The sequence below is a fragment of the Aythya fuligula genome, chromosome W (genome assembly GCF_009819795.1).
Source record: "Aythya fuligula isolate bAytFul2 chromosome W, bAytFul2.pri, whole genome shotgun sequence".
NCBI classification, from domain to species: domain Eukaryota; kingdom Metazoa; phylum Chordata; class Aves; order Anseriformes; family Anatidae; genus Aythya; species Aythya fuligula.
The window spans coordinates 1297186-1314920 of record NC_045594.1 but is presented as its reverse complement, the minus strand read 5'-3'; the positions used below and the strand labels follow the sequence as shown (position 1 = coordinate 1314920).

General features: G+C 46.1%; 1 protein-coding gene across 4 annotated transcripts in view; it reads left to right on the top strand.

Moving 5' to 3' along the window:
- The window catches only part of LOC116501432 (ubiquitin-associated protein 1-like), a 139503-nt gene extending 123198 nt beyond the window's left edge, over nt 1-16305 (top strand). For all 4 annotated transcript variants that reach the window (XM_032206999.1, XM_032206997.1, XM_032206998.1 and 1 more), the window contains 4 exons: nt 10965-11000; nt 11457-11654; nt 12440-12541; nt 14268-16305. In XM_032206999.1, the coding sequence (XP_032062890.1) occupies nt 10965-11000; nt 11457-11654; nt 12440-12541; nt 14268-14408 (477 nt within the window). In that variant the 3' untranslated portion in view covers nt 14409-16305. The remainder of the gene's footprint in view (nt 1-10964; nt 11001-11456; nt 11655-12439; nt 12542-14267) is intronic.
- Nucleotides 16306-17735: the final 1430 nt, after the last annotated feature.

Sequence of the window (17735 nt, the reverse complement as noted above, 5' to 3'; positions counted from 1 at the left end):
TACTTTTTGCAACTTTGGCAGAGGAAGAAATGACTAGAGAAGACAACCAGTTGAAATTAAACAATTGTTTAGAGACCTGAATTTGTATGGAATGTCTTATTTGTGGAAATATTTGGTTATGGACACTCCCGATTCAGAATGGACATGCTCCCAGATGGTGTACTGTAGTGGGTTTACGTGGCAAGGTTTTGGTAGCAGGGGGCTATAGGGGTGGTTTCTGTGAGAAAGATCTAGAAGCTGCCCCATGTTTGGGAAGGGCCCCATTGTTTTCCAGATACCTTGCCACGTAAACCCACTACATGTACAAAGTCCCTAAAAGTAGGAACAGTGTGCAAGCATGGGCTGAAAGCACTGCATGCCTTCTTGAAAGGCACTGAAATGCAGGCTTGAGTCTTAAGGGAGCACAGCTTCTGAGTGGCCAGCTCTGGCTTTGTCTCCTGCAGTTCCTTTAGGTGATTCTGTCCTCCACTGGAAGTCCTTTGATCATGAGCACAGGTTATCAAGCTCAAGTAGATCAAGGAGCTGCTTTTCTGCGACTTGAATCCCTGGTGTCAGAAACAGTTTGGGTTCTTCTCGCTGTTGCATTAATAACAGAACATCGTTCATTTGGAGTATTTGATAACCAGCTGATTTTAGGGCTATTCCAGACTCCTTTTTCACTGTATCCCATATTCTAGTGCTTTATGCTCTGCCAAAAGAGTCTGGAGAAGGGTGTAATTTGAAGAGCTTTCAAACCCCTCTTATGACCATCAGGACCAGGTTCTTAGGTAAACCAGTCTATCAGACTGCATGTGATTTCTTGTGCTTTGTCTCCTGGAAGAGAAATTGAGTGACAATGTAGAACAAACCCCCTTGCCTCCCCCAGTCCTTCTTGGGGCCCAAAGAAGGACTTTGAAAGAAGTGGGCAAGTTTTCAAGCAATTGATGTTGGCTGAAAAATATTAAGAAAGGCCATATACTGAGGGTTTTGGCAAAGTGATTTATTGCAGCTTCTTCTAATTCTATTTATTTGATTCTATTTAAGTCTTCCTGCATTTTAAATGTGCAGACCTTGGGCAAAGTAAAATAGAGCTGTTGGTTGGTTGTCCCCCTTGGCAGACCAGTTCTGCAGAAATGGAGCAGGTGTACAGCCCTGACACAGGTGGGTTTCCTTGCCAGGCTGATTTGGAAACTGAACAGGCAGGACAGAGGAGGCTTCTCTGAACTAGATGTGCTACTGAAAATGGGTAATTTCTGTGCTGGCTGGCTGGAACTTCTCAAAGAAGGGCCTGCTCCCCATTGCTTACTTTTCTTCTGCCAGCTGTTTAATTAGCAATTAATAGCCCAAGTTGGATATGAGAAGTTTGATATGAGTGATGTGAAACAGCACTTCAAGGTGGCTACTTTAAGGTTCCTCTTGAAGTAAGAGCATTTAGCTCCTTTTCAACCCAGCAAAAAGTTTACTAAGGGAAATGTTGTGGTTTAACCCGGCCAGCAGCTAAGCACCACACAGCTGTTCACTCACCCTCCCCCCTCCCTCTCTGGGATGGGAGAGAGAATCAGGAAAATGAAGCCTGTGAGTTGAGATAGAGACAGTTTATTAGGACAGAAAAGAAAGGAAAATAATAATGATATGTATATACAATGTCCAACTCAGTTTGTGTAGCCCATGACTGACTTCGGGCTCCATCTGTCACAGCAGTCTTTTTAGAGCAGAAGAGATGGTGTGTGATGTTGGATTGTTGCACACTGAAGCCCGTTCTCGATCCATCACACCACTGTGCTTGTCCAATTCTATCAAAATTCATTCATCATTGCCTGCGTGCCTGTTACTGTGATACCATTAATGGGACATTGACATATAGCAATCACAACGGTGATGGCATGCAGTATTATATAATAATTAACATAATACAATTCAACTCATGGGCTATTCTCACCCAGTATTAAATCCCCTTGAGGTACACACCGGACCTCCCCATTCTTTTGCATTACCCACCAAGTGCATCCAGGTCCCTGGGCAAAAGCAATCCCACAAATGGGTTTGCCTTTTCCTGAGGCAGGAGTAGCCCAGACTGTTTTCCCCAGCATGTTTCTGATGTGCAGTACAGGAACTTTATCCCCTTCTAGAGTACGTAGCAGGTTTGATTAGGCAGGTCTAGCTCGGTTGGCAGATCCCCTAGTGTTGACTAACCAGGTGGCCTTTGCCAAATGCGTATCCCAATTTTTGAATGTCCCAGCATCCATTGCCTTCAGTGTAGTCTTTAACAGTCCATTGTATTGCTCCACTTTCCCAGAGGCTGGTGCATGATAGGGGATGTGATACACCCACTCAATACCATGTTCTTTGGCCCAAGTGTCTATAAGGTTGTTTTGGAAATGAGTCCCATTGTCTGACTCTATTCTTTCTGGGGTGCCATGTAGCCATAGGACTTGCTTTTCAAGGCCCAGGATAGTGTTCCGGGCGGTGGCATGGGGCACAGGCTATGTTTCCAGCCATCCGGTGGTTGCTTCCACCACTGTAAGTATGTGGCGCTTGCCGTTGCGGGTTTGAGGGAGCGTGATGCAATCAATCTGCCAGGCCTCTCCATATTTATATTTCAGCCATCGTCCTCCATACCAAAGAGGCTTTGACTGTTTGGCTTGCTTGGTTGCAGCACATGTTTCACAATCATGAATAACCTGTGCTATAGCGTCCATGGTCAGGTCCACCCCTCGATCACGAGCCCATCTGTATGTTGCATCTCTACCTTGATGGCCCGAGGAGTCATGGGCCCATCGGGCTATTAATAATTCACCTTTATGTTGCCAGTCCAGGTCCACCTAAGCCACTTCAATCTTAGCAGCCTGATCCACCTGCTGGTTGTTTTCATGTTCTTCAGTAGCCTGATTCTTGGGCACATGAGCATCTATGTGGTGTACCTTTACAACCAGGTTCTCTACCCGGGCAGCAATATCTTGCCACAGTGCAGCAGCCCAGATGGCTTTGCCCCTGTGCTGCCAGTTGTTCTGCTTCCATTGCTGTAACCACCCCCACAGGGCATTTGTTACCATCCATGAATCCATGTAGAGGTAGAGAACTGGCCATTTTTCTCGTTCAGCAATATCTTAAGCCAGCTGCATGGCTTTCACTTCTGCAAACTGACTCGATTCACCTTCTCCCTCAGCAGCTTCTGCAACTCGTCGTGTAGGACTCCATACAGCAGCCTTCCATCTCCGATGCTTCCCCACAATAGGACAGGACCCATCAGTGAACAGGGATTATTCTCATTTTCTGGTAGCTTGTTGTACAGTGGGGCTTCTTCAGCACGACCCACCTCCTCCTCTGGTGATATCCCAAAATATTTGCCTTCTGGCCAGTCTACAATCACTTCCAGTATTCCTGGGTGACTGGGTTTTCGTATTAGAGCCCACTGAGTAATCAGTGCAACACACTTGCTCCATGTCGCATCAGTTGCATGGTGTGTAGAGGAGACACTTCCTTTGAACATCCAGCCTAGTACTGGCAGTCGGGGTGTCGTTGGGGTGGCAGTCAGTGTTTAATGTCCTCTGTCTCTAAGGCAGCTATGCCAAAAGCCCACCGGAACCCTTTTGGGTCCTTGAAATATCCTCTTCTAAGATAGTCTATGCCAAAGATGCACAGAGCATCCGGGCCAGTCACAATACAGTGCTTTTGCCACTCAGTCCCGGTTAGACTCACTTCAGCCTCCAATACAGTCAACTGCTGGGATCCCCCCGTCACTCCATAAATACAGATGGGCTCTGGCCCTTTATAGCTTGATGGCATTAGAGTGAGTACATTGTGCACCAGTGTCTACTAAAGCCTTATACTTCTGTGCATCTGACATGCCAGGCCATCGAATCCACACAGTCCAATAAACTCGATTGTGCCTTTCCTCCCCCTGGCTGGAGGCAGGGCCCCTCTAGTCCTGGCCAGAACCTTCTTCGCTTCTGTGTTTAAAGGACTGCCTGCTGGAAGTTGGAGCAGCAAACTTTTCAGAGAACCCCTCTTTTCCAAATGTTTTCTTTTGCAACTCACACACCTGTGCCTCTAGGGTCAAGGTAGATTTTCCATCCCATTTTCTCATGTCCTCTCCGTCGTCACGTAGGTAAAACCACAGAGTGGCATGGGGTGTTTACCTACCATATCGTCTTCCTCGCACGGAACGACACTTAACCCCTGATAGCTGAGACACCAGTTTGTACAGGTGGGGAGGAAGATAAATTCTCTTAAAGATGGTAGACCGCTTCAGAATGTTTCTCCACAGCTGACATGCAGGCATGTAGGGAAGAGGAGAGACTTCCTTCACACTGCCGGAGTTGTTTAGCCACTTCATCCACTGTGGGTTCCTCATCCTCTTTCCAGGCCATGATTGCCAATGAGCTGGCATATGATGATGGTGCACTCCGTACAAACTTCCGCCACGTGGGTCGTGTACACCTGACTTCATCTGGATCTTTGGATGTTTGTCTGAGGTCTGGGTCCTCATAAATCACCTCCCGTATGGCTAATTCCCTCAGGTACTGGATTCCCTTCTCCATAGTGGCCCACTTGCCTGGTAGTCATTCAAGTTCTTCCTTGAAGGGATACCTTTCCTTCACAGCTGACAGGAGACACCTCCAGAGGCTGTAGCCTGGTGCTCCATCTCCAATTGCTTTGTCAATGCCTGCACCTCTAGCAAGGGATCCCTTCTGCCTGGCTTCCCTGCCCTCTAATTCCAGACTATTGGCTCTGGTGTCCTAGTACCGGAGCAGCCAGGTGACAAGCTGCTCACCTATACAGCAACCAAAATCTTTTCGCACATCTTGTAGCTCACGTTGGTATAGGTTTCAGGTAGTTACTGTTGTTTTTGTGACATCTTCATCTTCATGCCCTGACACTGGTACAGTTTGTTTCCCTGGCTCAGCCTTGGGGCCCATTGTAGGGCTTGGAGTGGCTGCTGGGCTTGTCTCAGGGGTTGAAGTGGCCGCAGGGTCTGTCACTGGGGTTATATTGGTATTGAATGCAGCTCGGTAAGCATAGGCCAAGCCCCAGCACATTACAGTGATTTGTGTGTGTCTGGTACTGCCAGGGCGATGACACACCTTTTTCAAGCACTCTACCAGTTTTTTAGGATTTTGCAGTTGTTCGGGGATACATTTCCAAAGCACTTGAAGGTGCCCACTGCTCTAGATGCCTGACCATATCCTCCCACTCTCCCTGCCACTCATAACTATCCTGCCTCAGGGCAGATCTCTGGATGACGCTCTTAAGTATTTATTTAACCTTAGACAAAACCTGAAGCGCATTCAGGAGGCATAACAATAAAGAACATGCTGGTCAGAATATCCCAAGGATATTTGAAGTTTTGGAAAGCTACCATAACTTGCCTGGAGGAGAAGAAAGGGGTAGAGGAGAAAGAGATCGTGAACACGTGGGAAAAAAACATCTTCCCCTGACCCCTCCATAGACTGATTTATGAAGGGGGGTGGGGGCGGAACCGGGGACACTAGAAAGGAGCCTGAATGTGACATGCCAGTTCTTCTGGGTGAGGAATGTGCTAGCAAGACCTCTCAGTCTTGTGCCTTTGTGAAGGATGAGGATGACAGAACATTTTTCAGGAAGGACACAAGGGTTGGTGAGAGGTTCGTAACTATGGAAACACCTGAGTATGGTCAAGAGGGTATTAGGGCTTCTCCCTCCCAAAAGGTGACCCAGCTGAGGTGCATTGACACTAATGCATGCAGTATAGGTAACAAACAGAAGGAGCTAGAGGCCACCGTGCTAGTAGGAAACTATGATGTAGTTGCTATCATGGAAACCTGGTGGGATGATTCCCACGACTGGAGTGTGGCCGTTGATGGCTACAAACTGTTCAGAAGGGTGTCGCGTTAAGGGGTGTAGCTGATTAACCGTTACGGGCCCGGTCGGATTCAGGGTACTGAACCAGTCGGACATTCACCAACAACGCGTTAACCGTCTGGGGGTCCGTTCAGACATTCACCAACAACGCATTAACCGTCTGGGGGTCTGGTTGGATTCAGGACCCTGAACTATCACGGATAACCACCCTTACCCTAGTTGCATTTAATGAGAGCTATCACAATGCAATCAAGTATGGTTTATTACAGCAACAGATAACCAGGTTCTTTTGGATTGCCGTCGATAGTGACTGTCTGCAAAAGCAAGCTAGCATGCATGAAATACACAGGTGTTACAGGTGTTACAGGTGCACAGCCTAGAAATAAACACGTTAAAAAGATCAAAGACTCTAGAGAGATTTATAAGCAAGTATTCAGATCTCACCCAAAGGCGTCCCAATGGAGGGGGAAGAGAGGCTCAGCCCGTCGACTGATCCCAGGAGTCAGGAGGTCCTAAGTATGTTGTATTTCCTCGGGATGGTATCTCCCCTGATGGTGGTATCTTCCCTAACATCCCCTCTCTCGGGCCAATTTATATTATTTTCTATCTTTTAGGTGGAGCTTGAGTGACTCTAGTCAAGCATATCTTAGTTATGATTGGTGAAAAGTTTTCCTGTCTCCGTTTAAAGTAATAGGCTCCGAGAAATTCAGAGTGCATGCTCAGTGAGGGGTGGTCGCACCTTGGAGGCAGGTAGCTTTTGGGATGGAGGTGTGTTTTGGTATTATAATGATAATAATATAATGAGCAAAAAGTACACTAGGGTACAGCATTTGTCAAAACATGACAGGTCCTTGGCTCAGGGTGGCAAAAAGTACAGCTTATCGGTCTCGGTGTGCACAAGAACAATAGAGTCCTTAGGGCTAGCACACCAAGTTTCCCCAGCGCGATAGCATCTAAGGTTGGGAGCCTAGGGAACACTCAGGTAATGCAGCTATGCCCTACCCTGAAAGCCTCTTCAATGCTGTACATTTTCCTTAAAAAATGTGAATGTTAGTCTTATTTTCCTAGTTACTTCAGGCAATTACACCACAAAGGGATAGGGGAGGAATGAGGGGAAGAGCAGTTGCCCTCTATGTTAGGAAGTGGATAGATTGTGAAGAGCTGTGCCTGAGAAACAGCCATGACCAGGTTGAGAGCTTGTGGGTGAAAATCAAGGATCGGTCCAGTAGAGGACATCTAGTGGTTGGGGTCTGCTACAGGCCACCTGATCAGGGGGAGTCTGTTGACGAGGCCTTCTTGCTTCAGCTGCAAGAACTGTTGCACTCACAAGCTCTTGTCCTGATGGGGGATTTCAACCATCCGGGTATCTGCTGGGGTAGTGGCACTGTGGGTTCCAGGCAATCCAAGAGATTCCTGGAGTCTGTTGAGGATAACTTCCTGGTCCAGGTAATAGACGGACCAACCCGAGGTGAAGCCTTACTAGACCTGGTGCTCACCAATGTGGAAGAGAGCATTAGAGAGGTTAAGATTGGAGGCTGCCTGGGCTGTAGCGACCGTGCCCTGGTGGAGTTTGTGATCTTGAGGAATATGGGTCTGGCAAAAAAGCAGAGTCAGGACCCTGAACTTGAGGAGAGCAAACTTCTGGCTGCTCAAGGAATTACTGGCTGGGATCCCCTGGGAAACTGTCCTTGAGGGCATAGGAATGGAACAGAGTTTCAGGACACCCTTCTGAGAGCGCAAGAGCTCTCCATCCCCCAGCAGAAGAAATCGAGCAGAGGAGACGGGCTACCGGTGTGGCTTAGCAAGGACCTGCAGCTTTAACTGAGGGAAAAGAGGGAAATGTACAGGAAGTGGAAGCAGGGTTGTGTAGCCTGGGAGGAACACAGGGGTGTCATCCGGATGTGTAGAGATAGGATCAGGAAAGCCAAGGCACAGATGGAGCTGAACTTGGCAAGGGATGTGAAGAATGACAAGAAGGGGTTCTACAGATACATAGGCAGGAGGAGACAGGCCAAGGAGAGTGTTCCCTCTCTGATAAACGAGACGGGAGAACTGGCTTCCTCAGACATGGAAAAAGCTGAGGTACTCAATAAGTGCTTTGTCTCAGTCTTCACTGGTCTGTCAGGACCCTGAACCTCAAGGAGAGGGTGAGAGGAGCAGATTCCATCCTACTGTGACAGTGGAACAAGTCCGGGACCACATAAGGAAATTGGATGCGTATAAGTCCGTGGGTCCAGATGGTATACATCCCAGGGTGCTGAGAGAGATGGCTGATGTGGTTGCCGAGCCGCTCTCCATCATATTTGAAAAATCATGGCTGTCGGGTGAAGTCCCTGGTGACTGGAAAAAGGGAAACATTACTCTCGTTTTTAAGAAAGGGAGAAAGGAAGACACGGGGAACTACAGGCCGGTGAGCCTCACCTCTGTGCCTGGGAAGATCATGGAGCAGATCCTCCTGGAAGACATGTTAAGGCATGCACGAGCTAAAGAGGTGATCCGAGACAGCCAGCACAGCTTCACCAAAGGCAGATCTTGCCTAACCAATCTGGTGGCCTTCTATGATGGAGTGACAGCATCGGTGGACAAAGGAAGGGCGATGGATATCATCTACCTGGACTTGAGCAAAGACTTTGATATTGTCCCTCACCACAATCTTCTCTCTAAATTGGAGAGGTATGGATTTGAAGGATGGACTGTTAGGTGGATAAAGAATTGGTTGGCTGGTTGCAGCCAAAGGGTTGTGGTCAACGGTTCTATGTCTGGGTGGAGGCCGGTCACAAGTGGTGTCTGTCCCTCAGGGGTCAGTCTTGGGACCAGTGCTCTTCAACATTTTTATCAATGACATAGATGGAATCAAGTGCACCCTCAGCAACTTTGCAGATGACACCAAGCTGAGCAGTGCAGTCGATACAGTAGAGGGAAGGGTTGCCATCCAGAGGGACCTGGACAGGCTGGAGAGGTGGGCCCATGAGAACCTAATGAGGTTCAACAAGGCCAAGTGCAAGGTGTTGCACTTGGGCTGGGGCAATCCCAGGTATTTATATAGACTGGGCGAAGAAGAACTTGAGAGCAGCCCTGTGGAGAAGGACTTGGGGGTCCCGATGGACGAGAAGCTGGACATGAGCCGGCAGTGCGTGCTTGCAGCCCAGAAGGCCAACTATGTCCTGGGCTGCATCAAAAAAGGGGTGGCCAGCAGGGAGAGGGAGGTGATTGTCCCCCTCTACTCTGCTCTTGTGAGACCCCACCTGGAATACTGCGTGCAGGCCTGGGGCCCCCAGCACAAGAAGGATGTGGAGCTCTTGGAACAGTCCAGAGGAGGGCCACTAAAATGATCAGAGGGCTGGAGCACCTCTCCCATGCAGAAAGGTTGAGGGAACTGGGCTTGTTTAGCTTGGAGAAGAGAAGGCTCCAGGGAGACCTCATTGCGGCCTTCCAGTACTTGAAGGGAGCGTATAAACAGGAGGGGGAACGCCTGTTTACATGTGTTGGTAGTGATAGGACAAGGGGAATGGTTTTAAATTAAGACAGGGGAGATCTAGGTTAGATATTAGGAAGTTTTTCACTCAGAGGGTGGTGAGGCACTGGAACAGGTTGCCCAGAGAGGTTGTGGATGCCCCATCCCTGGAGGCATTCAAGGCCAGGATGGATGCAGCTCTGGGCAGCCTACTCTAGTGGTTGGCAACCCTGCCCAGAGCAGGGGGGTTGAAGCTAGATGATCTTTAAGGTCCTTTTCAACCCAGGCCATTCTATGATTCTATGATTGGCTCCCTGAAGAAAAAGCGTGAAAGGTGTAATTAGTAATAGTTTCTGAGGTAGGGTTCCCAAAGTATGGAGTTGACGGCAATGCTGAGTATAAATACCGGATTAGTCTCATGGCCAGTAATTTTATCATATCGTAAACCAGTGTTACACAGCACATCAAAATAATAACCCTATACCAACCCCCAGAAGTGATAAGCAACACAACAGGGAACACATACACTAAGTAATGTGCTATATAACTCAGTTTGGAAAGCAGGCACGGCAGACTTGAGATCACAAAAATCGGCATTGTGATTAGCAACTATTAAACTGATGTAATGCTTATAAGAATCTTGTTTTAACACGCTCTAGTCAGATCTGTTGTTATCTCAATCCCTCATGCCCCACGTTAGGTGCCAAAAGGACTGTTGTGGTTTAACCCGGCCGGTAGCTAAGCACCACACAGCCATTAGTACACCCTCCCCCCTCCCTCTCTGGGATGGGGGAGAGAATCAGGAAAATGGAGCCTATGGGTTGAGATAGAGACTACTAATAATGTGTGCAAAACAAGTGATGCACAATGCAATTGCTCACCACCCGGTGAGAGACGGGCTACCGGTGTGGCTTAGCAAGGACCTGCAGCTTTAACTGAGGGAAAAGAGGGAAATGTACAGGAAGTGGAAGCAGGGTTGTGTAGCCTGGGAGGAACACAGGGGTGTCATCCGGATGTGTAGAGATAGGATCAGGAAAGCCAAGGCACAGATGGAGCTGAACTTGTCAATATGGAGCTGAACTTGGCAAGGGATGTGAAGAATGACAAGAAGGGGTTCTACAGATACATAGGCAGGAGGAGACAGGCCAAGGAGAGTGTTCCCCCTCTGATAAACGAGACGGGAGAACTGGCTTCCTCAGACATGGAAAAAGCTGAGGTACTCAATAAGTGCTTTGTCTCAGTCTTCACTGGTCTGTCAGGACCCTGAACCTGAAAAATTAACTCTATCCTAACTCTATCCTAACTCTATCCCAGCTGAAACCATGACCAATTTTTACTGTCAGAGATAGGTGTTGTTAGCCCAGTGCTGGGCATGGGACAGTATTGGATGCTGGTGAGAAACCACGTGTGTTTAGCCATTGTGCCATTTTGCTCATATACAGCATGCAAAGTGCATTGCTTTGAGAGCAGAACAAACAATCCTTATGATTATCTTATAACTACACACAACTGCATAACCTCTACTGCATAACCACTACTGCATAGCCTCTGTGGATTACTGATCAGGCCACAGGTCTCTCCAGTACGGTAGACACAGTCCGCAGTCTCTTCCCTGAAACCTTTTTCTCCAGCTGTAGCAAACTCTGCTTGTGTGTAATGTTCATCACCTTGTTCATGTGTTGTCCAACAGGTACACCCAGACAACAAGGAAACAGAAATGCCTATGGTAAGTTCCCACCTTCCTGTGTGCTTGCATTGCGTGGTATTTGTAAAATGCTGCTGGGGCGTTTCCAGAGGTAACATTCCTCTGAGTACAGAAAATCATAGGTGATGAGTGAACTGCAGGGTGAGGGAAGCAATCCCTTGCTTCTTCCAGGGTAAAGGGCTTTCCCATATCATAAGGACCTTTACTGTTGGAAAGGTTGGGTGTGAGAAAGTTTCAGTCCTGGCAGTATGTATGTAACAAGAAATCTAGGTAATCAAATGTCTTTTTGAGGGTAAAAAGGGTGTGGTAGGAGTCAGACTACATAAAATGCTTGGTTTCATCCTACCAATGAGCAACTTCCCCAGCACAGCCTTGGTTACCTAATTTTGTGGGGTGTCCTAGTCCTGAAGTAGCCAGGAATGGGGACATGGATGCAAAAGATGACCATCACCTAAGCCTCTGGGTTTTCCCTTGTAGGTAATGCACCAAAACTTCCCAGTGTCTCAAGTGCCCAATAACACCAGCTGCGCAAAGCGGTCAGGTGGCCCTGCTCCTGACATACAGCAGGCCCTCTCCGCTAGCGAGAGGCAGTGCATAGAGACCATCGTCAACATGGGGTACTCGCCTGAGAACGTCCTGAAAGCCATGAAGAAGAAGGGACAGAACATAGACCAGGTAAGAGTTTTTGCAGGAAGAGAGAAACCTTTGAGTGGGTGCTGATTCTGCTGAGAAACAGCCTTAGCTTTGCAAAATGGAGAGGGAGGGCACTTTATTCTAACAGTGGATTGCAGAACTGCCCCAGAAGTTTTCACCTGGCAGAAAAGGCTTCCCAAACCAAAGAACATCTGCATAAGTTTCTGTTAATCTGCTTCAGTCAGCACAGTCTTCCTCGAGTCACAGAACAATCCTTGGGAAGCTCGGTATGGATCCATGCCTTTAGTGCTGCGTGACCAAAAAGCAAAGCACCTTCCCTTTTTGGAGCACAAGGGGTTACTCTGATGATGCCTCTCCCTGTAGAGAGACGGGCCCCTGCAGGCTTACTACAGCCATGAAAGCCTCGTGAGGCACCAGTGACTGACTTTTTGTGTGCTCTGACTGTGGTGTTTCTTGCCATGTGTTGCCTCAAACGCTTGCTAAAACCATGTCACGGAGCTTTTCTGCTCTGAGTGATTCAGAATGGAAGGCTAGAGAAGGAAGGCTGTTTGACTGGAGTGAAAGATGAAGTTGATGGGAGAGCACAAAGACAGAAGGACTTGTTTGCTGTTTTTTTGAACAAGCTCTTGCACAAAGAGCGTCTCAAGATAGAGTAAGAAGAGCTTTGTCTCGGTTCCTGGTGATAGAGTTGTGCTGGTCCCCCTGGTCTGGGATAGAGTTGTGCTCAGTTCCTCTGCACGTACCAAGGTGTACGACTCTGTGCTGTGAATGCAGCTCTGCAAACTTCTTTGTTTTGTTCCCTGCAGGTTTTGGATTACCTGTTTGTACACGGACAGCTTTGTGAGAAGGGCTTTGATCCACTTCTTGTTGAAGCAGCTTTGGAAATGCATCAGTGTTCAGAGGAGAAGGTGAGAGTGCCGTGTGCTCTGCAATAGTGAGAATGCACCACAAAGGGAAATTCCAGCACTATGAAGTGGTTGGTGTAATTCTATCTCCATGGTAATGTTGCCTTGTTGTCAAAACTGGCTGCCAAAGAACATTCTTGTGGTGATGAAGGGAATATGTTAAAACATTAGATTTCTTCTGCATTGGTTTATTGGTTTATTGCCCTTACTCACATGCATTTTTATGAGGACAAGCTCTTTTTAAAGACCCCGCTTATTTTGATGGCAATGTTCCAAACACAGTGTTGTCTTTTGAGCAAGGAGCTCGGTACAGAGAGAGTTAACTTCAGAAGCAGCAAATTATCATCAAAACCCTTCCAGCTTACCCTGGCTGTAAATGTTCTCCACTGTACAAATTGGGTTAGGACTCTGTCTGAAAGAAGCTGGAAAAAAACAGTTTTTGTGGTTTATGGTGTGGCTGCTTTGCCAGCACCAAAGGTACAGAGGACAGCAGAACTGCTTTTTAGTGCCTGTTGTGTGCTGAGTTATAATGGGAATTCTTTGGAGGTGCAATTCACCCACCTTCCCCCCGACATATACATACAGCTAGTGATGAGCTTGCAAACAGAGAAGCAACAGTGTGAAGATAAGGGAAGTGACAGTGTTTCGGAAACACATTTGCTAGTGGCTTAACCCCCAAATTGGAAATGACTGCTCTCCTGGTTGTCTGTTTTAACCTGGTTTTCCCCTCTGGAGTGGAGGCACTGTAAGTAGCAGAGGGTTCATAAACATTTGAGTTGATTTACTAGTTGTCACTGTTTTAAGAGCTTGGGAAGGATTTGTTTGGTGTTGGTAGTATAGCACATGGTGTTGTGGTGGCTTTACCCCGCTGGGCAGCTGAACTCCATCACAACAGCACTCTTACTCGCCCTCCTCAAAAGAAGAGGGGGAGAAGAAAGTATCCTTCCCCTTTCCCAGCTCTTATTGCTGTGTGACATCACATGCTATAGAACATCCCTTTGTTTGGTTTAGATCAGCTATGTGATGTCCCCTCCCCACCTCTTGCCCACCCCCAGCTTGCTGGCTCTGGGGGCCTTGGAGGAAGTCCTGATGCAGTGCCAGTATTGTGCAGCAATAGACACAACACTGGTGTGATACCAGTGCTGTTCTAGCTACAAGTGCAGAGCACAGCACTGTATGGGCTGCTGCAGGGAAAGTTAACTCCATCCCAGCCAGACCAAGTACAAGTGTCCAGTAGGATTTTTCATAATAGCCCCATTTTGCCCTAGATCTGAAGAGTCATTTTATAGTGAGGGCTGTTGTACTGTTCTTCTCAAAGTCAAAGTAACTTGAAAAAACTTCGTATGCAGCTGGAGCTGCTGGATGGGGGAGCAAAGTGATATTAATCAACCTTTCTGGGAGTCTGAATTGGGACAGGCTGATTAATTTCTACTGAGAGAGACTACCCCAGACTAGGCTTTGGTGTGTTTACTGAAGAGGGTTTGGGAGATGCAGGACTGCAAATGCTGGGAACTGAAAGTGAGGCCCAGAGGGCTGCTGCATGCAGAGCCCTGCCAACTCTTGTTGGAGTGGATTTGCTTCAAACTGAGCGTGTATGGTCTGTGCATGGGAGTGGGATTGTCCCCATGGGGTGCCCAGTCGCTGAAGACCATCTCTGTGCTAAACCCCAGCTCTGAGTAAGACTGAGCCCTGATCTTTTCTCTTGCAAATAATCGTCTGTCTCTTTCAGATCACAGAACTTCTCCAACTAATGAGTCAATTTAAAGAAATGGGCTTTGAACTAAAAGACATTAAGGAGGTCTTATTATTACATAACAGTGACCAACACAATGCTTTGGAAGATCTAATGGCCCGTGCAGGAGCCAGCTGAAAACACATTCCTGGGATCTCGCATGCCAACTTCACATCCAATGTGACTTGGTCTCGGCAGGAAGGAGTCCAGCTTTTCACACACATGAGAGCGTTACTGGGCAAGCCTACCTGCGTGCATCACTCCAGCATTTCTCTTTCCACTGGGAGACAACTTTCTTTCTTACTTTAAATTTTTAAAGTGTCCTTTCCTAAGTTTCCTTTTTTTCCAGCTTGGCCATGGAGAGTTTAAACTGCCCAGCCTCTACTGGAATTGTACATAGGCAGAGACTGGAGTGGTTCCTCCCACTGTTGCAGTGGAGTTGGACAGAAGAATATGAAGTTGGTTCTGAAACCTAGGATGCTTTGGTTCTTTGAAGCTGCTTTCATGGTGTCTGCTTGTACTGAATTACTTGACTGTGTCACAGTCCAAATTAACTGGTTAAATTTGACCTTCAGTGCAATGGAATTTAATTTTTTGGTTGAAAGTTAGCCTATAACTTAGTAAAAACACTGGTTCAGAAACTGTCACTATGCATAAAGAGAAGCTGTTCCTCTTGTGATTGTTTTTAACCCATGCATCCAACACTTCTGCCAGACATGAGTGTCCAATGCTGAGCGGTGTATACGTTCACTTGGAACAGGTAAACCATGAACTCGGCCTGGCCCTGCAACTGCTGTTGGTTCTTGAACCCGAAGGCAGAGAGCTGGGGCTCAGTATTCTTAATCCCCCAGGCTTGTAGAATATTTAAGAAAATGTTCTGCTAGGAAATCAATCATCTTTTGTTTTAAATAATACTCAGTGTGATGCAGGAGGTTTCTTTCAAGCACTTTCTTTAAAACAAATATACTCACTGCATTAGTTCCATTTTCCACATTGCTGTAGAATTACATAATAACATCTAGTACTAGAAATCAGGTTTTGAGTTGTTTTTGATAGTACCGAGTATTATGTTATACATTGTTCAAGTTCTAAATACATAAAATATCATCAGTCTTGAGGAATCTTTAAAGTAATTTGCTAAATATTTTGATTCTGCAGAAGAACAACTAATAAAACACTCAAATGTAGCTCCCAATGGCATGGTTCCCATCTCTCATGCTCTTTGGCTTCAGCAGATGAAGAACTTGCTAGATCCTGCAAGCCCAGGTGCTGCTATCTCCTGGTTTCAGAAAATAAAAATGTATAAGATTCCTGCTATCACCTTTCTACACAGGTTAGCTTTTTAAGGGTTAGGTATAGAGACTGGTGATCTGATGTACAGTTTTACAATGTACTGAGCTGTGTTCCAGACACTTCTTGTGTTGCATTTAACAGTCATGAAGATAAATAGTGAGCTGGGCACCTCATTGATCAGACATAATAGCCCATTTTACAGAGAAACGAGAGGGAAGGGATTATTTCACATCAGGTCATAGGGCTTGTCCAACTTCTGCCTGGCTACAAGTCTGCCAGGTTGTACATGAGAAACAGCAGCAGTGTGTAGCCCAGGCCAAGTGGAACCTCACCTTCTTGTATTAATAATTGTTCTCCACCTGAGAGCAGAGCTTGCTGCATTTATTCCCAGGTCAGTATCTAAGAAGTTGGGAAGTGTCGGTATCCTTGGGGCTAGGGGCTACAACTACTACCACAGAAAAACGAATCATTCACAAGCTAATTTGGCAGAACTCCAGCTATCTTGTGCATTGTATCTTTGTCCTGCACGGACATCAGCACTAATGAAGATTAGCTCAGCTGCCCTAGCTTATGTTTCTTAAGCGCTTTAAACACTGTGTGGTTCAGTGTGTGGCTTGGCAGGAATCTCTCCTGCAGCCACAGTTTCATGTCTGGAGAAGTTGCAACCGTCTGAAAGTAGGAGAGAAACTGATATGGGAAGTCCAAGCTAATTGCATTGCTCTAAGCAAGGTCATGCTGTGAAATATACTCCGCAGTGTTAAGTTATTCACCCACCGCTGGGAGGCCTGCCATGATTGTCAGAATTCTGCTAGCCAGAAAATGATTGCCTGCTACAAGGGGCAAATAATGGCAGGGTGTGACCAACAATTAGCAAGAAAAAATCTCAAATACAATAAAATAATAATAATAATAATAATAATAATAATAATAATAATAAAGGTTGCTTTGTATCATTGCATTCTCTGCCACAAAACTACTACAGCTTATGGCTCTTATGCTGCTTTATGAACTTGTGTGTTATCTGGTAATACAGCGCATGCAGCTGTGTAAGAAAAATCTCAATAATTTTCTTCAGACAGGATCTTCTGTGAAGCTATTTTATTCGCGATTGCAATGGTGGGCGTCCTGGCAATTAGGAGCGCATTTTAGTAAACAAATCATAACCTTTTATTCCATACTACCCGACACCTGATCACGTCCCCTGTTTCCTCATTGGCTGAGTACTACAGGTTCACAAGCTACTCGACGCTCCTCTATACCATATATGCACAATATTTTTGCTCAACCCTTTAATTTCTCCTTTTTCCCTTTAATTTCTCCTTTCTTATGCTTTGAGAACTTGTGATCTTTGTTTTACTGTTCTCAAACTGCTCATCCTGTTTTTCTCAAGCTTCTGCCTTATTTTGGAACAGTGAGGCCTCCTGCTGTCCACTTATCTACTTTTCTACATTTCTCCTTGTTATGACTACACAACTACCTTTGAATACAGAAGGTTATTTTTCTACTGCAAAAACACACTCTACTTCAAAAACATGTTCTACTGCAAAAAAAAAACAACTTAGTTTCTCACAATTCCCCCCTCTTCTTTTCTTACTCCTCTTGTTGTTTTTGTACCTCTTCACATACCGCACTCTTGAGCTTTTCCAACATTGAGGTGCAATATTCTTCTTCGGATGTCACGGGAGATGATAGATATACAATGCCATTATTATTACAATACCAACAAATAGTTGTCTGAGCCAATTCTGTTCAGATAACCACGATGTTAGTTTCTCCCAAATGTTTCTAAATCCCCAGAAAGTGTCATCTTGAGCCACTCTACGTAGGATCTTGTTTTGCTTTTTTTCCCCCCGAATATTTTTGAGATCAGTCAAATCTGTCCCATTTGATCTACATATATACAGCAACTAGTATTAATTACAGTGCACACTCCTCCTTATGAGGTTATTAATAAATCTAATGCTATTTGATTCTAGAGTACTATTTTTGCAAACTTATCAAACTTATTTTCTAGTTCTTCAATATATTTACAATACTTTTGTATTTGGAGATATTTACAATGTCTTTTTCTAATTCACTCACCCCTAAACAAGATAAAAAACACTTTGCAAAACTGTGAAATGCTAGAGAATTTTACTAAAGGATTATCTGGAATCCGCTTAATTCCACGTG